This window comes from Stenella coeruleoalba (assembly GCF_951394435.1).
Source record: "Stenella coeruleoalba genome assembly, chromosome: 7".
Taxonomy (NCBI): domain Eukaryota; kingdom Metazoa; phylum Chordata; class Mammalia; order Artiodactyla; family Delphinidae; genus Stenella; species Stenella coeruleoalba.
Window position 1 is genome coordinate 72,829,571 of NC_137153.1, and position 24,960 is coordinate 72,854,530.

A 24,960-nucleotide genomic window follows, 5' to 3' on the forward strand; every position below is an offset into this window, starting at 1 on the left:
TGGCTCACACAAGAACAAGTTCTGTGAGATCAGACATGCTTGGGTTTTAAAAGAAATAATAGCACCCTGTCACTTCTCCAAATGGTGTGTCTTTTCACAAGCCATGTCGTCCCACAGTTCCTGTAGAACAGCACACAAAAGAGTATCTAGCATAAAATCCTAAATCACTGTATGTGACGAGAACAAATCCCCTACTGGTAAAGCCAAGTGGGGCACCTCAGTGTCACTGCCCACAGTTATGTCTTCTTTTATTTATTTATTTATTTATTTTGGGCTGTGTTGGGTCTTCGTTTCTGTGCAAGGGCTTTCTCTAGTTGTGGCAAGTGGGGGCCACTCTTCATCGCGGTGCGCGGGCCTCTCACTATCGTGGCCTCTCTTGTTGCGGAGCACAGGCTCCAGACGCGCAGGCTCAGTAGTTGTGACTCACGGGCTTAGTTGCTCCGCGGCATGTGGGATCCTCCCAGACCAGGGCTCGAACCTGTGTCCCCTGCATTAGCAGGCAGACTCTCAACCACTGCGCCACCAGGGAAGCCTGAGTTATGTCTTCTTTGACTCAACTGTATCCACTTGTGTGTGAATCTTCTTCGCCTTGGGCTTACTCCCTTGATAAATTGGTAGCCTAAGACGCACAGAACCAGGTTATGAGAAGAACCTGAATTCAGTGCCAAATGATCTTGACTCCCTCCCTCCCTCAGTTGTCACCAGCTGTGTGATCTGGGCAGAAACTTCTCGTTACCGAATTAAGTCATATGGACTGTGCCCAGGCCCTAGCTTGGCTAAGGCGCTCTGCCTCAGCTGGGAAACGTTCTTTTTCCATTCGGGTTCGTGTAGCCAAATAATGAAGCTGAGATCAATGCGGCACAAGCTTGATTCAATGGCCAAAAAATGGAGAAGCGAGAACTTAGTTCACAGATCAACTTCTCACCCACGTGGTGAAAAGGATTGTATTTTAAAGAGTAAAGACAAAGGGAGGAGGAGTGAGGCTAATGGTGGAGAGGCATGTGCGTTAGTCCACCTGGGAAGGGGCAGGGCTTTTCGAGGGAGTGGGGTGCCACTCTCTTTTTATCCTTTTTTGGTCCTTAATCTCCGGTCGTGGCCACCAGTAGGTGTATCATTGAATTCGCTAATGTAGTAAAATCAGTGTATAGTGAGACTCAGGGTCTGTCGGAGGTCAGATTTGGCGCCATCTTGGTCCCTGCTGGTTCCATCTGATGTTTTTGTCTGTCTCTCCCTATAACTTCCTTTCTTATCTCCAGACCCTGTGACTTAAAGATTTATGTTAACTCCTGCCAAAGGTGGGGAGTTGGCGGGTTTTGAGCAAGGACCTGGTGCAGCTCTGGCAACACTCTATGTGTCCTTATCGGCCAAAGGAGGGAACTAACACCTGCCCTCCCTACCTCACAAGGCTGCTTGGAGGATTGTGAGTGATCACGTATGGGAACACCCTTTAGTGCGCCTCAAGCTGTCTGTGGAGGCTTAACTGAATTGTTAGCTGAGGCCCAGAAAGATACCCCGATGGTCTGGACTGCAAAAGAGGAGACTGAGTATTTTCCTTACAAAGTACATCTCACGCTCATTCTGCACGCCCCTTCCACCTGCACAGAGTCTCGTGAAACGGGCAAGTGCTGATTCCGAGTTTGCTACTTTTGAAAGCTTTGCCGAGCCTGAGCAAACACTCTCCGTCACTCTCCATGTGCAGGCTCGACCTTGGGCATCAACACCACTCGGTGCGTGTCTACAGCAGCACATCTCCACGCCCCCATCCTCTGCTTCCCCGTATCCCCTAGCCTCGCACTGTATCTCCTCAAGTGTACTCAGCAGGACATCAGCCCCAAATTGCTACTCCTCAGCCCAAAGCCTTGCAGCGTCTTCCCACCTCTCCCAGCGCACCATCCAAAGTCCTCAAGGCCCTATGCCTGTCTGGTCTCCCCCGCCTCTCTAACCTCCTGCCTTACTCTGTGCTTGCAAACACTGTTCCGGTCACACTGGCCTCCTGGGCATTCCTCCCACAGACCAAGCACATTTCTGCCTCAGGACCTTACTGTTTCCATCTGGACACTTTTTCTCAGCTGTCCCGTGCTTGCTTCCTCCCTCCCTTCAGGTCTCAGTCCAAACATCTCTTTCTCAGATGAGCTTTCCTTGATCCCCTGTATAAAAGAGCAACCTCCTCCCCACCAACCATTGTGAGAGGATTTTTTTGTTTTTACATCGTAAATATCCCAGTTGTGGTACACGGTCTTTTTGCACTGAACAATACTCCTCCCCACACTGCCTTCACTTTTTTAAAAAAGTAGGTTATGGGCTTCCCTGGTGGCGCAGTGGTTGAGAGTCCGCCTGCCGATGCAGGGGACGCGGGTTCGTGCCCCGGTTCGGGAAGATCCCACGTGCCGCAGAGCGGCTGGGCCCATGAGCCATGGCCGCTGAGCCTGCGCGTCCGGAGTCTGTGCTCCGCAGCGGGAGAGGCCGCAGCGGTGAGAGGCGCGCATACCGCAAAAAACAAACAAACAAAAAAAGTAGGTTATACTGCAAAATCCTTGCAGAAGAGTTGGCTCCCCTCCACAACCACGAAGATAGGGAATTAACTAGGAAAAAATATACGGTATTTTTAAATTTTTCATCCGGAAGTAGAAATCAGGAAAGCTGAAAGACCAGGTGAAATCTCATCTTCCTGAGCTGAGGGCTCATGCCACTTGCGCGTATCTTTACAAAAAACCAGATTTGCACCAACCGGGGGCCTGTGATACTCCTGCGTGGAATGTAAAACCACAAGGTAGTTAAATGGCAATGCTGGCGCCTGTTCCTTATCTGTTATCCCTTATTCCTTTGGTAGAAAAGTTATCTTATTCATTGTTTTGGTTGTTCCTCCTTGGTACTATCAGTTTCATTTCTAAGAATGTTGCTATTTATTTGGTTTTATTAGTGTCTAACTTTATTGGGTTTTTTAAATGTCTATTTGAAATTGAAAAGCAAAGCACTTCAGAAAAGGATCATGCTTCCTCAGAAGCCATAGGGAAAAGCCACAGCATTTAATTGTTGCTTGTATTGAGAGCATTTGAGGACCGATTAGAAATATCATGGGCCTTTAGAACAGAAAGAGATAGCGGTGGTGGTTAGCTGGCTTGTGTGGTCAGCTGAGCAGTCTTCCTAGCACAGCGTTTGTTGTGATTCAGAAGCATTGGAGGACAGGAGAGGAGAGGGAAGTCGGGCTGTAGGAGGGTAACAAGACAGTAGAAACTTTTCTCACCAAGCTTGGAGAAAAACTGATCTAGTTTCATCTTATTTTATAGCTAATAACAATAAGCTGTGAAATATTTTGGGCATTTTCTTTATTTTACTGGCGTATAGTTGATTTACAATATTGTGTTAATTTCTGCTGTACAGCAAAGTGATTCGGTTATACATATATACATTCTTTTTTATATTCTTTACCATTATGGTTTATCATAGGATATTGAATATAGCTCTCTGTGCTATACAGTAGGACCTTGTTGGTTATACATTCTCTATATAATAGTTTGCATCTGCTAATCCCAAGCTCCCAACCCATGCCTACCCCACCCCCCTTCCCCCTTGGCAACCACAAGTCTGTTTTCTATGTCTGAGTCTGTTTCTGTTTGGTAGATTTTGTGCTTTTATTTTGTTTTTTTATTGAAGTATAGTTGACTTACAATATATTATTTTAGCTTCAGGTAATTTGATACTTTTATAGATTATACTCCATATATATTGATAGTTATAAATACTGGCTGTATTCTACATTACATACATCCTTGTAACTTGTTTATTTTATACTTAGTAGTGTGTAACTCTAAATTCCCTTCACCTATCTTGCCCCTCTCGCCACCCCTCTCCCCTCTGGAACCAACAATTTGTTCTCTGTATTTATGAGTCTGGTTTTGTTTTGTTTTATTCATTCCTTTATTTTTTTAGATTCCACATACAAGTGAAAACATATAATATTTGTCTTTCTCTGTATGATTTATGTCACTAAGCATAATACCCTCCGGGTCAGTCCATGTTGTTGGAAAATTACAAAATTCTCATTCTTTTTTATGGCTGAGTAATATTCCAGTGTGTGTGTGTGTGTGTGTGTGTGTGTGTGTGTGTGTGTGTGTGTGTGACATCTTCTTTATCCATTCATCTATTGATGGGCATTTAGGTTGCTTCCATAACTTGGCTATTGAAAATGATGCTGTAATGAACATAGGGGTGTGTATCTTTTTGAATTAGTGTTTTCATTTTTTTCTGGATATATACCTAGGAGTGGAATTGCTGAATCATATGGTAATTCTATTTTTAATTTTTTGAGGAATCTTCATACTGTTTTCCATAGTGGCTGTACCAATTTACATTTCCACCAACAGTGTACTAGGGTTCCCTTTTCTCTACATCCTCATAACACTCATTATTTGTTGTCTTTTTGATAATAGCCATTCTGACAGGTGTGAGGTGATATCTCACTGTGGTTTTGATTTGCATTTTAGTGATGTTGAGCATCTTTTCATGTGCCTGTTGGCCATCTGTATGTCTTCTTTGGAAAAATGTTTGTTCAGGTCCTCTGCCTGTTTTTTAATCAGGCTGTTTATATATATAACGTTGAGTTATATGAGCTCTTTATACATTTTGGATATTGACCCATTATCAGACACATCATTTGCAAATATCTTCTCCCATTCAGTAGGTTGCCTTTTTGTAGCATAGGATTTTGAACAATAATTAGAATGGCCAATATGAGTGCTTACCATATGCAGGCACTATCCCAGTGCTCTTCTTACGCTAGCTCTTTCATTAAGGTGTGTGTTATATTTGTCTCCATTCATGCAGATAAGGAACCTGAGGCTTAACTGATCAGCTCTCAGAGCTAGTAAATGGCAGAGCCAAAATTCAAATCCAGCTCCTACCTACGCCCCCTAGCACTGTAGTGTTAACCATGAAGCACCGTATCACTGTAGTTGTTACTGATTGATTGACGTGTCCATCTCATTGGAATCATGCTCCTCATGAAGGTGAGAGATGGATCCAAAAAAGAAGTGAGGGCTTCCCTGGTGGCGCAGTGGTTGAGAGTCCACCTGCCGAAGCAGGGGACGCGGGTTCGTGCCCCGGTCCGGGAAGATCCCACATGCCGCAGAGCGGCTGGGCCCGTGAGCCATGGCCACTAAGCCTGTGCGTCCGGAGCCTGTGCTCTGCAACAGGAGAGGCCACAACAGTGAGAAGCCCGCGTACCACAAAAAAAAAAAAAAAAAAAAAAAAAAGAGTACTTTTTATAAAATTCCACTTTCATCTTGGTTTCCTTTCTATTTTTTCAAGTTTTAGTGCCATAGTTCTTAAACTTTTTAATCTCTGAATCCCTTTACATTCTAAAAATTGAGGATCCCAAATAGCTTTTGTGTGTGGGGGTTATATCTATCAATATTTTATATTTTTAAAATGCGAAAATTTTAAAATACTCATTCATTTAAAATAGTAACTATTAAAATGTTACATAAATTTTTATGAAAATAACTTTTCCAGGACAAAAATAAGCTTAGTGAGAAGAGTGGCATTATTTTTCTTTTTTGCAGTCCCTATTGTCTGAAGAAGCTGGATTCTCATATCAGCTTCTACCTACATTGGTCTGGCATGCTCTGGCACACGACTGTATTCAACTGGGCACCCATGAGAGGGAATGAGAATGAAAGGGTAAATCACATCTTAGTATTAATAGGAAAATAGTTTGACCTCATGGACCCCCCGAAATGGTCCCCCACACCATTGTTCTAGTACTTTAACTTAGTCCTTTCAACTCTTGCAGAATCAAATAAGACAAGAATTAATTAGAAATAGGCACCAGGATACTATGCTTATCTCTGCCTCTCATTAATCACTGACCTTGAATTAATCAACCTTTTTGGTCCTCAGTTTTCTTATCTATGAAATGGATCATTAAGTCACCTCTTAAGACCCCTTCTAGGTCTGACTGGCCATGACTTATTCTAAATTACAAGGAGTTGTAGAAATAAGGTTTTTCCCAGAAGAGCTATAGCTGTTTCTTCAAATTTCACTGTTTCATCACATATTCTACCATCAACCGTCACAGTATTTAATTTTTGTGGCAGTGCATCTAGAAAGTTCTGCACCATTAACTTGTAATTCCAGGGTGTGTTTTCATGCTGGAGACTTTTATTTAGCATGCTCCTCCAATCTTAAAGGATACAGCTCATTGCCTTCCCGTCAATATTTTCATTTGCCTCCACACTGTGAAAGAGTGGATGGCAAAGAAAAGCATCAGAAGGGAAAACCAATCTTGCCTACACCTTTGTCTCTCCTTCCTCTTGACCTGATTAGAATCCTCTTAATCGTAGCCATCCTTACTGCAAGGGCAGTTGAAGGCTTCTGTGGTGACATTATATTGGGTGTTATAACCAAACATAGATTTCTCTTGTAGTGTTTCTTCTCCTTTAAGAATTGGTAGTTGTAACTAATCGCCTAGTGCTACTGTTTGTTTGCATACGAATGGACAATACTGTTTATATCACTGTAAAATATGATTTAAACTCAAGTGATTTATGCACACCAGATAACATATGAAATTTCCTTATTAAAGATCCACCCACATTATGTGCATTATGTGCATGTAAATTAGGCCAGCTATCCTGCTTTTTCTGATAATTTGACATGAAATTAAAAGGATAGGTTACCTTAAAAGGCTGCTAATTGTTCCAGCACCCTATTGAAGCATTTGGTTCAGGTTCCATGTTCCTAGTTATTGCTTGGAAAAGGCCATTCACCTTCACGCTGTAGTTCCAGGCTATCTGATTCATTTTCAAATATTCAGATCATCGTGTTTTTGAAGATGATTTTATCCAATGACCAAAGCGGTGTTTCCATTGAGTTTTGAGTTGATGACACAGATTAGGGTATTTAAAAGAATACAACAGAGAGAAGCAGGCTCTTGCTTTTAAATGGGCAATCATGCCATCTTCATAATAGGGCTAGATTCCACTTTTTGAATAGTCCGATATTCTAAGGCACTGATCACGACAGCTTATTATTTCAGCTCCTCAGGCGACTCCTTTACCTGATGTAGAATGCAATTTGGTGTTAACGGAAAGAGGAACAAGCCACAAAGGCAGTGCAGCTGAAAAATGTCATGGGTGAGCGTGTCCTTTTTTTATGACTAGCTGAGAATGGATGGGTAAGTGGGAGATAATGGAATTGCTTTTTTAAATAATATAGAAGTTTGAAAGAGGGCTGCCACAAAACGACAATTTTCTCACTTCTGTTATTTAGGTCTTGAGGTTATGCCCTTTTCTTTTTACACTTTTCCATATTAACAGCCTCTCAATAATATGTCCTTTCATCCCGATATGCGTTTCTTGCAAGGTGGCTGAAGTACAGAAATAGCTGTGGGCAAAGAAACAGTTAAGCATTTTTTTTAGCCGTGCCGGTAGTGGAGATCAGTGCTCTGATGTGCAGTTGTTGGACAGTTTTGTTATTTAATGTGTCTTTACGGTGCTTAATAATACTCTTTCATCGTGGGATGAAGGGTGGCAGAGAAGTGAAAATGATTGTGAATTAACAGCTTACCAGACTATTATGTATGAAAAAAAGCCCGAAAAAGAGAAGAAAAACACTTTAAATTAGGTCACGGGGGTCCTAGGAAATTCAGTGGAACTTTTTGGCGAGAGAAACTGCCTTTCTGGACTTGACTCTGCTGGCATGGACATTAATGACTCGTATGTGAAGAATCGGGTCTCTTGAATCCCTCCTTGCATGAGCCAGCATTGGCTGCTGCCAAAGATGTTTATTTGAAACAGTGGCATTTCTATCGCTTCTCAGCAGAGAGCTACAGTCCCCACCAAACAAAGATGCTGCTCGAGTTTTTGGCAGATTTCAGTGAGACCAAAACAGGAAGAGAAGAAGCAAAGGCTGCCTTTGGGCTTGTAAGGCATTTCACCAGAATGCCATTTTCTTTCACCATATGACCACATCGTTGAGAAATGAAGAGATTTCAGAAAGAACAAAATAGGGCCCTTTTTTTTTAATCTCTAGGAAGGCTTGACCCTCTTAAGTCACTGACCAAATAATATTTCTAAGACGTGGAAAAGCTGAAAAAATGGATCCAACTTCCTGCACCCCGTGGCGCCTAGAGGGATTCCTGTCCTGCAACAAGAGCGATGCCAGCTTCAAGTTAATGAGGCAACCCGCTGGGCCGGATTAGGAGGTCACTGTCGGATTTTTTTCTTTTTTTTTTAACAAACAGTATTAAACTGCTGTTTAAGGATTAGCTTAGGGAATTGGAGTTATAAACGCATACTGGCTTTTCAGTTATATTAGGCCCACAGTTAACAATTAAATGACAGCATACAGGGCTATGGTAGATTCTTTTCTGTTTTGTCCTAGCTTTACAGTGAATCCTGGCCTCACAGGCCAGGTGATTTCCACCTTTCTCAAGGCCAGTTCTGCTCTTGCGCTTGGCTGTGTCTATTCATCCAGGCCCTCCTTGGGTGGCACCATTATTCTTCTTTCTTTACCTCCTAACACCAGCCTCTCTCTCCTTCCCCCGCTCCCTCCACACTTTGCTGCTTTTGTTTCTGATTTTGATTTCCATCTTCTCCATCGTCATAGGAAGCCAGTGTTTGCTAGGCTCCTGAGCCTTCAGAAAACACAAAAACAATTCACAAGGAACCAGATTAGGAACAAATGAGAACTTTAGGGAAAGCAAGTTTAAATCACACCTGTGGACCTTGTGAGTGGGGCTGTCCTCCTTCATGCCATTCGCTCTCCTGGGACCTGAGAAGGAATGGGAAAATTGGGTAGAAGGGAGGATGCATAAATACTGTCCAGTTAGTAAAGAATAAGGCCTCCCCAAGTGTGATGGATGGTATGAGGATGACTAGGGAGTGGAGATGAGGGCCTGGCTTCCCTTTGGTTTGTCTTTGCCTATGCTCCTAGGGCTGCCGTGACAAAGTACCCCAGGCTGGGAGGCTTAAACAACAGAAATTTGTCTCCCAGTCTGGAGGCCAGAAATCTGAGGTCAAGGTGTTGGCGGGGTCCTGGTACCTGTGAAGGCTCTAGGAGAGGATCCTTCCTCGCTTCTTCCAACCTCTGGTGGTCCACGTGGTCCTCAGCATTGTTTGACTTGCAACACTCTAATCCCTGCCCCAGTTCACACTGCCTCCCTGTGACTCTGTGCCTCTGTGTATCCTCTCTTCTTGTGAGAACACCAGTCACTGGATTTAGGGCCCACCGTAATCCAGGATGAACTCATCTTAACTAATTACATCTGCAAAGACCATATTTCTGAATAAGATCACATTGCAAAGGTTCCAGGTGTACGTGAATTTTCAGGGGACACTATTCAACTACACCGCCTTACCGAGGACATGTGACTTACCGAGGACATGTGAAAGGGCACACACGCTCTTTACCACGCTTGGCCCCGTTTTTTCATTCACTTCCGGTCTCCCTGGCTTAGTCACTGTGAGGTTGGAGAGAGGTTTCCAAATTATTGTGGACTCCTCGCAAAAAGGTGTCAGGTAAACGAATGTATTAACTGATACAGTCACCTGTTGGGGACATATTGTGTATTAGAAATAAAATCGCTGAGGGTGGACCAGGGCAATGGTATTTTTAAAAGCTCCCCACACATACAGGGCTGAGACCCAGTCAGCCTGTTGACAGGGTCCTTCAGCTCTGAGCATCCTATAATTCTTCTGTGCTAGATGAAAGGGAAATCTGTATCACTTCCCTAAGGGCCCTCCTAAGATGGCTGGCCAGTTAGCTTTGCTTTACATCGGAGGAAAAATGAACTTGATTCTAAGGTGAACCTTAATCACATTCAAGTTTATGAACTGGGCTTGGGACTGCGTTCCTGCAGCAGACCCTACTGCCACCTAGTGGTAGGAAGGCGCCTCTGCCCAACCAGGATAAGGAGCTTTTGAGGTCCTTGAATTGAACGCTGCTATTAAGTGCGAGTGTGAGGCTCAGGGCTGTCTCCACTCCATGTACTTTACGGTAGCCTCGCACTGCTGTGCACGCACGTTTGGCAGGGGCACATCCTTCAGACGGCAAAGGCAGCTCCCTCAACCTTGCAAGTTGAACTAGAGGCTGCAATTACAATCAGGCACAGAAATGAAGGTGCTAATCTTCCCTAGGATCCCATCGTGCCCTTCTCATCCATTAAGGCCAGTTGCACTTGAGCCTCTTTGAAAAGGCTCTATGGCAGTTAGGGGATTCAACCCAGAAAATGCTTCTTTCTGCTGCTTAGGCAGCAACTTTAATGAAGTATCAAAAAATATGGAGTGAAAAAAACCTTTTCTTCACTTTCAATCTTTGACAGGTTGTCCCCTTACAGCCACTCCACCCCCCCAGGTAACTGTAGCTTTGGTGGTAGCCCCCAGTGGAGGATAGGATTAAGTACAAAAAAATTCAACTATGGATCCTTATTTTTTAAAAAAAAACTTTCTAAATCCCAGTAATGGCTACTGTATTTGTTTCCTAGGGCTGCCATTACAAAATATCACAAACTGGGTGGCATAAACAACAGAAGTGTATTGTCTCACAGTTCTGGAAGCTAGAAGTCCGAGATCAAGGTGTTGGCAGGGTTGATTCCTTCTGAGGGCTGTAAGGGAAGCTTCCCTCCTTGGCTTGTTGATGGCCGTCTTCACCCTGTGTCTTCCTTCTGTGTGTCTTGTCTCTGTGTCCAAATTTCCCCTTTTTCTAAGCATACCAGTCCTATTGAATCAGAGCCTACCCTAAGGACCTTATTTTAACTTCCTTACTTCTGTAAAGACTGTATCTCCAAATAAGACCACATTCTGAAGTACTAGGGGTTAGAGCTTCAACATATGAATGCAGGGTGTCGGGGGCAGGTGGGTGGGTGGGGGAGGCACAACTCAATCCATGCCGGCTACTGTGTGTTTTTGTAAAGAAAAATGGTACCAAGAAAAGTGCTGAGAGGGGCGTCTTGGTAGGGGTGCAGCTTCTGGTTCCTACACTCTAGCCTGTGGCTGGGGGCCTCTGGCATCTCACCCTTTCCTTCTACGCAGGGAGAGAGAAGCCAGTGGCCTCATCCCAAGGCAGTGCTCCTTTTTGAATGAAACCAGTACCATATTCCTCTCCCTACACTACCCAGAGTGAATGTGGTTGCAGCCCCAGGGCTGCATGATATATTAGATAACAAGGTGACCGTTTGGATTTACAATTAGCAGAAGTCACTCTCATGCAGGGAAGTCCACTGTAGAATTGTCAGCCCACATAAATCACTGATTTCCTCCAGCTTTTCTTAGGTCTTTAGAAAACAAATTAATCAGGCAGGGAACTGTATTAAAATACTGCTGCTGCACTAACAGTTTTGAACTGAGAGGCCATAATCCTAAATACATCCCACGAGGCATCTGAAATCAGTGCCAGCTTTTTCTTGGGTCTGTTCTCCTCTTATCAGTAATCTATCTGCTGGTTGGTGTGGAACGCTTTGATAGGGCATTTGAAGGTTGGCAGGAGGCCTGGTACTTCATGTGCTGCCAACACCTCAGAATTCAACAACATTCTACCAGATAGGCACAACATGGTAGTTTTCATCCAAATTGTACATACTCTTCAAGGTTGTTCCAAGTCCCACCTTCTGCCTCAAGAATTTTTTTTTTTTTTTTTTTTTTCTGTACGCGGGCCTCTCACTGCTGTGGCCTCTCCCATTGCAGAGCACAGGCTCCGGACACACAGGCTCAGCGGCCATGGCTCACGGGCCCAGCCGCTCCGCGGCATGTGGGATCTTCCCGGACCAGGGCACGAACCCGCATCCCCTGCATCGGCAGGCGGACTCTCAACCACTGCGCCACCAGGGAAGCCCCTCAAGGCTTCTTAATTAAGGCCCTGTAGTCTCTGGTTCTTGGGAAAGAATAATTTCACCACTGATTCTGAATCTAAATATTTTTTTAAGTGCAAAGGTAGGAAATTTAGACCTAAGTTTCCTTCCAGCTATAAAACCCCATAGTGGTGTGATTGGACTCCATATATATATAGACTGTGTCCTGATTTCTGTAGCATTAGTGTTATGTATTTGTTCACCTCCTTAAAAAAAATGGTGCGCTTTTGGACACCAGCAACTGTTGTTCAAAGAGAAATCCCCTATTCCAACCTATTTCCAAGTGATTGTGCCTTGTGAAGTACCCCCAATATGAGGTAGATATGAATGTGATAAAAAGTAAATATAGAGCCTTATGTTAAAAAAAAAAAAGATTTCCAGAGAACATGGTGGCTGCTTGGTGTTTGAAGCATCTCTGGTGAGCCCAGAGATGGAGGGGACTCCAGACCCAAAGGGATGATTAGGGTGGGGCGTTGTGAAGCCTTTACATGTGTTTGTGGTGATGCTGTGAGTTTAGACTAAAATGAGGGGAGTGAGGCAGGATGAGCTGGTGTGCTCTCATGGCAACAGATAGAACACTGGCCAGAAGAACAATATGAACTAGAAAGGAAAACAGTGGGGCTGGGGAAAACGGGCTCAGTATAGGAAAAGGAAATAAGAGACTTGCCACCTACAATAGCCTGGAGAGAAATCAATATTTTCCTCAAGGGTATTTTGGCAAAGAATTTCAACTTGAATTCAAAAATGAGGCTGCCCTTGGACACCAGAGAGGAAAAGATCCTGCTTCTGTGGGACCCTGGAGCTGAACTCTGAGGCAGTTGTAGTTTAAAAAGAACATTGCCCCCGAGGGTCAGGAGCTCATGGAACAAGGATACCCCAGGGACTATTTAGCGTGGTCATCTTAGCCAGTCTGACTGTCCTGAAGTTCTGCTTTGTTTCAGCTCTGCCCTTAAATCCCCTCACAGCACATTCCAGATATTATGAAATTCTATTGGCTAAATATGTCTTTTAAACAGTAGGTTGAGGGTATATATGTGTGTATATCTTTTAGGGAAAAGGTTGAAAAAAAGGGAGGGTTGGAAATGAGCCTAGAAATGAGACCTTGGAAGAGAAACTTCTCGTCTTTGATGCCCTCTGCACCTGGCTCTAAAAGTCAACTTAGACCCTCCAACTTAGCCCATCTTGAAGTGATCTATACTTTGGGGGTCCCCTGGGGCAATCTGGCTCCCAAAAAGTGCAGTCCACCCTCCCAGAGGGCTTTGTGGTTAGCAAACAAACTGCTTTTGCTTTGCTATGTTCCCTTATTTCTCTGGGTCTGTGTTTTAAATCATTTTATTGAAAAGGCTTTGAAGTCTTTGACCACATGTGTGCATGACTGTGTAGTTTCAATCACCGAATTAAGTACTTGAGTTTAAGTGGAAATAAAAATACAAGCCTCTCACACACCCACACACTTACTCACATATGTGGATAAACAATGCTAAGGATTAAGGCCACAGAAATACCTAAAACCTCTACTCCTTTCATGCCAACTGTTATCACACCTTTACCTTCAGGTCCCAGAATTTAAAATATATCATGCATTCTCAAAGCATCACATGCTTAGGAAGAGACACTGGCATCTGTGTGGATGTATGATCGCGTGCAGTCAGACTGGCTAAGATGACCACACTAAAGAGTCCCTGGAGTATCCTTGTTCCATGAGCTCCTGACACTCAGGGGCAATGTTCTTTTAAAATACAGCAGTTGGGCTTCCCTGGTGGCGCAGTGCTTGAGAGTCCGCCTGCCGATGCAGGGGACACGAGTTCGTACCCCGGTCCAGGAAGATCCCACATGCCGCAGAGCGGCTGGGCCCGTGAGCCATGGCCACTGAGCCTGCGCGTCCGGAGCCTGTGTTCCGCATTGGGAGAGGCCACAGCAGTGAGAGGCCCGCGTACAGAAAGAAAAAAAAAAACACAGCAGTTATTAGGCATTGAGGGAACTTACCTCAACATAATAACAGCCATATATGGAAAACCCACAGCCAACATCGTTCTCCATGGTGAAAAACTGAAACCATTTCCTCTAAGATCACGAACAAGACAAGGTTGTCCCCTCTCACCACTATTATTTCAACATAGTTTTGGAAGTTTTAACCACAGCAATCAGAGAAGAAATAAAAGGAATCCAAATTGGAAAAGAAGTAAAAGCTGTCACTGTTTGCAGATGACATCGTACTATACATAGAGAATCCTAAAGATGCTACCAGAAAACTACTAGAGCTAATCAATGAGTTTGGTAAAGTAGCAGGATACACAATTCATACACAGAAATCTCTTGCATTCCTATACACTAATGATGAAAAATCTGAAAGAGAAATTAAGGAAACACGCCCACTTAGCATTGCAACAAAAAGAATAAAATACCTAGGAATAAACCTACCTAGGGAGACAAAAGACCTGTATGCAGAAAACTATAAGACACTGATGAAAGAAATTAAAGATGATACAAACAGATGGAGAGATATACCATGGTCTTGGATTGGAAGAATCAACATTGTGAAAACGACTATACTACCCAAAGAAATCTACAGATTCAATGCAATCCCTATCATCAATCTACCACTGGCATTTTTCACAGAACTAGAACAAAAAAATTTCACAATTTGTATGGAAACACAAAAGACCCCGAATAGCCAAAGCAATCTTGAGCAAGAAAAATGGAGCTGGAGGAATCAGGCTCCCAGACTTCAGACTATACTACAAAGCTGCAGTAATCAACAGTATGGTACTGGCACAAAAACAGAACTATACATCAATGGAACAGGATAGAAAGCCCAGAGATAAACCCACACACCTATGGTCACCTTATTTTTGATAAAGGAGGCAAGAATATACAATGGAGAAAAGACAGCCTTTTCAGTAGGTGCTGGGAAAACTGGGCACCTACATGTAAAGAATGAAATTAGAACACTCCCTAACACCATACACAAAAATAAACTCAGAATGGATTAAAGACCTAAATGTAAGGCCAGACACTATAAAACTCTTAGAGGAAAACGTAGGCAGAACTCTATGACATAAATCACAGCAAGATCCTTTTAGACCCACCTCCTAGAGAAATGGAAATAAAAACAAAAATAAACAAATGGGACCTAATGAAACTGAAAAGCTCTTGCACAGCAAAGGAAACCATAAACAAGACGAAAAGACAACCCTCAGAATGGGAGAAAATATTTGCCAATGAAGCAACTAACAAAGGATTAATCTCCAAAATTTACATGGAGCTCATGCAGCTCCATATCAAAATAGCAACTCAATCCAAAAATGGGCAGAAGACCTAAATAGACATTTCTCCGAAGAAGATATACTGATTGCCAACAAACACATGAAAAGATGCTCAACATCACTAATCATTAGAGAAATGCAAATCAAAACTACAATGAGGTATCACCTCACACCGGTCAGAATGGCTATCATCAAAAATTCTGCAAACAGTAAATGCTGGAGAGGGTGTGGAGAAAAGGGAACCCTCTTGCACTATTGGTGGGAATGTAAATTGATACAGCCACTATGGAGAACAGTATGCAGGTTCCTTAAAAAACTAAAAATAGAATTACCATACAACCCAGCAATCCCACTACTGGGCATATTCCCTGAGAAAACCATAATTCAAAAAGAGTCATGTACCACAATGTTCATTGCAGCTCTATTTACAATAGCCAGGACATGGAAGAAACCTAAGTGTCCATCAACAGATGAATGGATAAAGAAGATGTGGCACATATATAGAATGGAATATTACTCAGCCATAAAAAGAAATGAAATTGAGGTGTTTGTAGTGAGGTGGATGGACCTAGGGTCTGTAATACAGAGTGAAGTAAGTCAGAAAGAGAAAAACAAATTCCGTATGCTAACATATATATATATATATATGGAATCTAAAAAAGAAAACAAATGATTCTGAAGAACCTAGGGGCAGGACAGAAATAAAGTCATAGACATTGAAAATGGACTTGAGGACATGGGGAGGGGAAAGGGTAAGCTGGGACGAAGTGAGAGAGTAGCATGGACATATATACACTACCAAATGTAAAATAGATAGCTAGTGGGAAGCAGCCGCATAGCACAGGGAGATCAGCTTGGTGCTTTGTGACCACCTAGAGGGGTGGGATAGGGAGGGTGGGAGGGAGACGCAAGAGGGAAGAGATATAGGGATATATGTATATTTATAGCCGATTCAATTTGTTATAAAGCAGAAACTAACACACCACTGTAAAGCAGTTATACTCCAATAAAGATGTTTGAATAAATAAACGAACACACACACACAGCAGTTCAATTGGTGATAGAACTGAAATGTTCTGCCATCCCTTACCTGAGATATGGCTAGGTTCTCTCGCCAAAGCACCAGTTCCCATTTCTGTTTCTAAATCCATCAGGTCAGGAGAGGGTTGAGTCTCAGCACCTCAGAAGTTGCTGGCGTTCAGGGCACTAATACCTGAAGAACCCATCTTCATGTTGGGGAGGTGGAGGGGATTCTACATGCACCATATTTTGAAGAATAAACTCAAGCTATGAGTTTCTTCCCAGGGTAGACAGACAGCTGACACCTTGTCTCTTCACTGATGGCTAATATAGGACTTGTGGATTATAATTTGAAGAAAGGAAAATTATTGCACACTTAATACCAAATAATGGATAATAAAATTGCCTTCTGGAGCCAGCTCACTGTGGCCAAGTTTACAAGCAGGGAGATGCTGTGCTTTCAAGTTCCACAGAAGACTTAAAGACCTGTCAGGAAAAAAAAAAAAAAAGACCTGTCAGGCCACCTCATTTTATTAGGGTTATAAATGGACACTTTCGGGTAACCAAACATGTCATCCCAGGATTACATTACAACATGGATATAGAATTGGCAGTTCTCACCCAACTTTGACATTCTTGTACCCTGGGGGTGAGAGTGCTTAACAAAGTTTATAGAAACTTCTACAAGACCCTCAGTTTTCAAAAAACTTGATTCCAACGGGACAAGAAATAAGATGATGGAGTAGAGGACTTGAGCTCACCTTCTCTCACAAAAACACCAAAATCGCAACTAACTGCTGAACAACCATCAACAAAAAAAGACTTGAATCTAGCAAAAAAGATATGCTACACCCAAAGACAAAGAAGAAGCTACAATGAGATGGTAGGAGGGGCACATTCACAATAAAATCAAATCCCATACTGGTGGGTGACCCACAAACTGGAAAATAATTATATCACAGAGGTTCTCTCACAGGAGTGAGAGTTCTGAGCCTCATGGCAGGCTTCCCAGACTGGGGTTCTGGCATTGGGAGGAGGAGCCCCTAGAGCATTTGGCTTTGAAGGCCAGCAGGGCTTGAGTGCAGGAGCTCCACAGGACTGGGAGAAACAGACTCCACTCTTGGAAGGCATGAAGAGGTTTCACATGAACTGGGACCCAGGGCAAAGCAGTGACTCCATAAGAGCCTGGGCCAGACCCACCTGTGGGTCTTGGGGGGTCTCCTGGGGATGTGGGGGTCGGCTGTGCTCATTGCAGGGGCAAGGACAATGGTGGTGCATGCCCCAGGGAATACTCATTGGCTTGAGTTCTCCTGGAGGTCGCCATGTTGGCACTGAGACCTGGCCCCACCCAACAGGCTGCAGGCTTCAGTGCTGGGATGCCTCAGACCAAACAACAAACAGGGTGGGAACACAGCCCCACCCATCAGCAGACAGGCTGCCTAAAGTCATCCTGAGCCAACAGCCACCTATAAACACACCCCTTGATGTGACCCTGCCCATCAGAGGGACAAGACCCAGCTCCACCCACCAGTGGGCAGGCACCAGTCCCTCCCACCAAGAAGCCTGCACAAGCTTCTGGGCCAAATTCACACACCAGGGTGTAGACACCAGAACCAAGAAGAATTACAGTCCTGCAGCCTGAGGAACAGAGACCACAAACACAGAAAGTTAGACAAAATGAGACAGCAGAGAAATATGTGCCAGACGAAGGAACAAGATAAAACCCCAGAAGAACAACTAAGTGAAGTGGAGATAGGCAATCTACCTGAAAAATAATTCAGAGTAATGATAGTAAAAAATGATTCAAGATCTCAGAAAAAGATTGGAGGCACAGACCGAGAGGATACAAGAAATGTTTAATAAAGAGCTAGAAGTTTAAAGAACAAAACAGATGAAAAATACAATAACTGAAATGAAAAATACACTAGAAGGAATCAATAGCAGAATAAATGAGGCAGAAGAATGAATAAGTGAGCTGGAAGACAGAATGGTGAAAATCACTGCTTCAGAACAGAACAAAGAAAAAAGAATGAAAAGAAATAAGGACAGTCTCAGAGGCCTCTGGGACAACATTAAATGCACCAACATTTCTCCTTCTGGGACTCCTATAATGCAAGAGAGAGAAAGAGGGCCTGAGAAAATATTTGAAGAGATAATAGCCAACAACTTCCCTAACATGGGAAAGGAAACAGCCACCTAAGTCCAGGAAGCACAGAGTCCCATATAGGATAAACCCAAGGAGGAACATGCCAAGATGCATATTAATCAAACTGACAGAAAGACAATGAGAAAGCATTAAAACCAACAAGGTAAAAGCAACAAATAATATACGAGGGAATCCCCATAAGGTTATCAGCTGGTTTTTCAGCAGAAACTCTGCAGGTCAAAAGGGAATGGCATGATGTTTTTAGCGTGACAAAAGGGAAAAACGTTCAACCAAGAATACTCTACCCACCAAGGCTCTTGTTCAGATTTGACAGAGAAATCAAAAGCTTTACAAGCAAAAGCTAAGAGAATTCAGCACCACAAAACCAGCTTTACAACAAATGCTAAAGGAACTTCTCTAGATGGAAAAGAAAAGGCCATGACTAGAAACAAGAAAATTACAAATGAAAAAGCTCACCGGTAAAGGCAATCATATGGTAAAGGTAGGAAATCATCCACACACAAATATTATATAAAAATCAGCAATCATGAGAAGAGAAGGTGCAAGTGTAGGATATTGGAAATGCATTTAAAAATAAGAGACCAGCAACTGAAAACAGTCTTGTGTGGCTGTGGCTGTGGCTGTGGGTGTGTGTGTGTATAGACTGCTACATCAAAACCTCATGGTAACCACAAACCGAAAATCAACAATAGATACACAAAAAAGAAAAAGGAATCTAAACACAGCACTAAAGTTAGACATCAAATTACAAGAGAGGAGAACAAAAGAGGAAGGGAAGAAAAAGACCTACAAAAACAAATCCCAAACAATTAACAAGATGGCAGTCAGAACACACATATTGATAATTACCTTAAAAGTAAATGGATTAAATGCTCCAACCAAAAGACATAGACTGGCTGAATGGATACAAAAACAAGATCCATATATATTCTGTCTACAAGAGACCCACCTCAGATCTAGGGACACATATAGACTGCAAGTGAGGGGATGGAAAAAGGTATTCCATGCACATGGAAATCAAAAGAAACCTAGAGTAGCAATACTCATATCAGACCAAAGAGACTTTAAAATAAAGCCTATTACAAGAGACAAAGAAGGACACTACAGAATGATCAAGAATCAATCCAAGAAGATATAACAATTATAAATATATATGCACCCAACAAAGAAGCACCTCAATATATAAGGCAAATACTAACAGCCATAAAAGGAGAAATCAACAGTAACACAATAATAGTGGGGGACTTTAACACCCCACTTTCATCAATGGACAGATCACCCATACAGAAGATCAATAAGGAAACACAGGCCTTACACATTAAATCAGAGGGACTTAACCATTATTTATAGAACACTCCATCCAAAAGCAGCAGAATACACATTCTTCTCAAGTGCACGTGGAATGTTCTCCAGGATAAATCATATGCTGGGCCACAAAGCAAGTCTCAGTAAATTTAAGAAAATTGAAGTTGTATCAAGTATCTTTTCTGACCACAACACTATGAGATTAGAAATCAACTACAAGAAAAAAACTAAAAAACACAAACACATGGAGCTTAAACAAAATGCTACTAAACAACCAGTGGATCACTGAGGAAATGAAAAAATACCTAGAGACAAATGAAAATGAAAGCATGACAATCCAAAACCTAAGGGATGCAGCAAAAGCAGTTCTAAGAGGGAAGTTTATAGCAATACAATCTTAGGAAACAAGAAAAATCACAAACAACCTATTCTTACACATAAAGCAACTAGAGAAAGAGGAACAAACAAACCCAAAAGGCAGTAGAAGGAAAGATATAAAGATCAGAGCAGAAATAAATGAAACAGAGATGAAGAAAACAATAGCAAAGATCAATGAAGCTAAAAGCTGGTTCCTTGAAAACATAAACAAAGTTGATAAACCTTTAGCCAGACTCATCAAGAAAAAAAAGGGAGCAGACTCAAATCAATAAAATTAGAAATGAAAAAAGTTACAATTGACACTACAGAAACACAAAGGATAACAGACTACTACAAGCAACCATATAAAATAATAATAATAAAATAGACAACCTAGAAGAAATGGACAAATTCTTAGAAAGGTACAATCTTCCAAGACTGAACCAGGAAGAAATAGAAAATATGAACAGACCAATCACAAGTAATGAGATTGAAACTGTGATTTTAAAACTTCCAACGAACAAAAGTCCAGAAGCAGCTGGCTTCATGGGTGAATTCTATCAAACATTTAGAGAAGACTTAACACCTATCCTTCTGAAACTATTCCAAAAAACTGCAGAGGAAGAAACACTCCCAAACTCAGGCCAACATCACCCTGATACCAAAACCAGTCAAAGATACAACAACAACAACAACAAAAGAAAATTACAGGCCAATATCACTGATGCACACAGACGCAAAAATCCTCAACAAAATACTAGCAAACCGAATCCAACAATACATTAAAAGGATCATACACCATAATCAAGTGGGGTTTATCCCAGGGATGCAAGGATTCTTCAATATATGCAGATCAATCAGTGTGATACACCACATTAACAAATTGAATAATAAAAATCATATGATCATCTAAATAGATTCAGAACAAGGTTTTGACAAAATTCAGTACTGGTTTCTGATTAAAAACTCTCCAGAAAGTGGTCATAAAGAGAACCTACCTCAACATAAGAAAAGCCATAGATGACAAACCCACAGCTAACATCATACTCAGTGGTGAAAAGCTGAAAGCATTTCCTCTAAGATCAGGAAAAAGACAAGGATGTCCACTCTTGCCCCTTTTATTCAACATAGTTTTGGAAGTCCTAGCCACAGTAATCAGAGAAGAAAAAGAAATAAAAGGAATACAAATTGGAAAAGAAGTAAAACTGTCACTGTTTGCAGATGACAGGATAGTATACACAGATAATCCTAAAGATGCTACCAGAAAACTACTAGAGCTCATCAATGAATTCGGTAAAGTGGCAGGATACAAAATTAATATGCAGAAATCTGTTGCATTTCTATACACTAGCAATGAAAGATCAGAAAGAGAAATTAAGGAAACAATCCCATTTACCTTAGCATCAAAAAGAATGAAATATCTAGGAATAAACCTACCTAAGGAGGCAGAAGACCTGTACTCTGAAAACTGTAAGATGCTGATGAAAGAAATTGAAGATGACACAAACAGCTGGAAAGATATACCATGTTTTTGGATTGGAAAAATCAATATTGTCAAAATGACTGTAATACCAAGGCAATCTACAGATTCAGTGCAATCCCTGTCAAATTGCCAATGGCATTTTTCACAGAACTAGAACAAAAAAATCTTAAAATTTGTATGGAGACACAAGAGACCTCGAATAGCCAAAGCAATCTTGAGAAAGAAAAATGGAGCTGGAGGAATCGGGCTCCCTGACTTCAGACTTTACTACAAAGCTGTAGTCATCACAACAATATGGTACTGGCACAAAAACAGAAATATAGCTCAATAGAACGGGATAGAAAGTAACAGTGTGAACATGTTTTAGATTAATGAGAGTGAGCAGTCTCAACTATAAAACAACAAAAGGTACAACTCACAATAGGCTCAAATTACGAGATGTAATACTTTTAAACAGAATCCTCTTTGATATAGTTTCTTTCCTAATAATTTTCAGTCATTTCAAACTGTTTACTCAAGTATTTTCAGCCTCCAAATGAATGTGTCGGGCCACACAATCTCTGTGATCCCAACTGCAACCTTCTTAACTACTATTTTGGAGACACTGCTATTGCCAGGCACTAAATGATATGTACAGAATTTGTGTATATCCTGTATGTGTGTCTATTTTTACAGATACTATTTCCTCATAGAAAAGTTTATCACTTATAAAGTAGAGTTTATTACTCCCATTTAACAGATAAATAAGGTGCAAAGATGATTAACTAACTTGCATAATGTCCTGTAGCTGTAATAATTAGAGATAATAATTAGAGAGAATCAATAGATTTAAGCCATTGTGTCTGACTGACCATGGTACCGCTTCCCCGTATATAACTTGGTACAGCTGTCAGGGGTTGAATTAGCCGCCTCTGAGCTTAAGTGGCTACCATTTTAGGTCCAGTATTTGCTGGACATATTTTTTCCTCCCCAGCCACAGGGACAGTGTGTAAAAAGGCACACAGCATTCATGAGTTCCAGACCGTGTTCAAGTTTCTCTGATTGGCTTCAGGCCTGATACACCACAGCACATCCCCAAAGCGCTGTGCACTTGGAGGGCAGGAATGTGTCTTAGCCAGCGCTGTTTCCTTCAGAGTCCCTAGCACTAAGCTGTGATGTGGTAAGCGCTTGATAGATCTTGGTGTAATTTACATGTTGCAGGTCCAGGGAAGCAGATGTTCATCGTTGCAAAAGAATCAATTCCAGGCCTAATGCCCTCCCATTTCTACCTGCATGTTTTCCGGGCACAAGTCATTGGAAGAAAGAATGAACTTGTTCGCAATCATGAGGCGCCATTATAAATTGATGCGAAAACCTAGTCTTACATCTGCTTTCTTTTTTTCTCCCCCAGTAAGTGAAAATGGTGACCACCTAGGCAGATGGATGAGGCAGGAACACGGTTGTGGGAGAGAAGTTTCTCCACTCCACAATTGCCCAAAGGAAACTGGGCTGAGCCCCACTACACACAGAGTCATCATCAACTGGACTTGGAGTCTGCGAGATGTCAGGGGAGCCTCGGCCAAGAGGCTGATCGGCAGATGTGATGTGAAAAATACCACACTCTTCTGTCATTTGCTGTTGCTTGCTGAACTGTGAAGAACTGCATGAACTCTATTTAAGCTGCTTTCTATACCATTGCCAATCACCTTTTTGGACTTGGAAGTGCTATTTTACTATTGACACTTGCATTGTTTCATTTTGCATGCATCCAGTGATTATCCATAAGCAACATATGTAATCTGCTTATATATTTTTAAAAAATCTATCCATGCAAAATGGTAACGTCTGAATTATGCTCTTTTTCAAAGTTATAATCAGCCCATGTCATTAAAAGTTTAAATTGGTTTCATATAAAGATCAGTGTAATAGGTCTGCATATACTTTATAGAAAATTAGCTTCTATAAAGATTTTTTCACTGTTTACTAGTGAAATGAGAAAAGCAAAGCTATTTATAAAAGGCCTTATGTCGTGTACATACATTGTCTTTGAAATATTTGTGATTTAGTTTATTGCTTGTAAAAGAGATTATATAATTTATTTAGTAAATACTATTGTAAACTATAGTTTTATTGAGAGAAATAAAATATTTTGTTCTCAATTGTGGTATTATATTAATTCAGGTGGTTTATGGTCTTTACATTTCTTTCTTTTGTTAATGAAAAAGAAGTAACTTAGATACCCATCATTTTTACATATTCTGCAATCCTAAATAAACTGACTCTCGTGATTGATGAAAATGGAGAGAAAATTACCCGGGCCCTGAGAAAAGACTCAATAGCAGATTCTGCTCAACTTGTTCAAGAGACTTTCCCAAATGTCCTGGTGTGTTAGTCAGCTTTCACTATGTTATGTTGTGGTGACAAACAATCCCCAAATCTCTGGATTGGGATCCAGAGCAACCCGTCTAGGACATGCCACTTTTACTGCAGAAGAAAAAATGTGATAGTGGAACCATGGGAGCTCGTAAAGCTTCTGCTTAAACATGGTTTACAGAACTCACAATCCACTGGCCAAAGCAAATGACATTGACAAGTCTGTCGTCAAAGTGTTGGGAAGTGTACTTTTCACATAGGAATAGACTCAGCAGAGAGGGGCAATGAATATTTAAGCAGTTAATACATCTATAGTATCACATGAGTGTCCCAAGCAGCAGAAGGTTAAGAGGTTGCATAATCATACACTGCAGAAAAAATCATTACAAAAAAAAAAGACATTCCTGATGAGTAAGATGCTCAGTGTAAAATACTTCAAGTTAAAGCAAGCTGGTTCTCATAAACAAACATAATATTAGCTTTTGTAAATACAGCTTGGAGCCATGGTGACTCAGTATAAGTATTCATTTCATCTGCAGAGTTGGTGCTGGGAATTTATCCTGGGTTGGGCTGTCAATGGGAAATTTTACTGAAGTGGATCGTGGAGGATTCTTCGCCTCTCTCTGCCTGGTATCCATATGTGCTAGCAGATGCCCGATCTTACTATAGGGGTTTACTTAGCTGCAATCCTGCTCTTCCCCCTCCCATTTGTATCCATTTATCTAAGCAGGGGTCCTTAAGCCCAGGACCCATTGATTCTTAGGAGGGTCACAGATGGATATTAATAGGGCCATGAAATAATATACACAAGTTGGGTATGCCTTTGTGTATATGGGGGCTTTTTTCATGAAGAGAAAGACAATAATTTCCATCAAATTCACAGTGGCTTTGACCCAAGAACTGTTGAGAACCACTATTTTAAGGCTTAACTCAAATGCTATTTCAATGCCATGAAGCTGTCCATGATGCCCAATCCTGTCTCCCCACCGCGACCGTCACCCTTGACCAGTCTGCGGTCAACTCACCTGTCTCAGAAAACCTCAACACTTTGTACCTTCTTTTAAAAATTGAGGTATAATTTACATATAATAGAGTGCACAACTATTAATTGTATGGTGCAATGATGTTTTACATATATACACACACCCTTGTAAGCAGCACCTAG

General features: G+C 41.7%; 1 protein-coding gene across 9 annotated transcripts in view; it reads left to right on the top strand.

The window, feature by feature from the left end:
- The window catches only part of PIP5K1B (phosphatidylinositol-4-phosphate 5-kinase type 1 beta), a 423,928-nt gene extending 400,357 nt beyond the window's left edge, over nt 1–23,571 (top strand). For all 9 annotated transcript variants that reach the window (XM_079925690.1, XM_079925691.1, XM_079925688.1 and 6 more), the window contains one exon: nt 22,834–23,571. In XM_079925690.1, the coding sequence (XP_079781816.1) occupies nt 22,834–22,836 (3 nt within the window). In that variant the 3' untranslated portion in view covers nt 22,837–23,571. The remainder of the gene's footprint in view (nt 1–22,833) is intronic.
- The last annotated feature ends 1,389 nt before the right edge of the window (nt 23,572–24,960 follow it).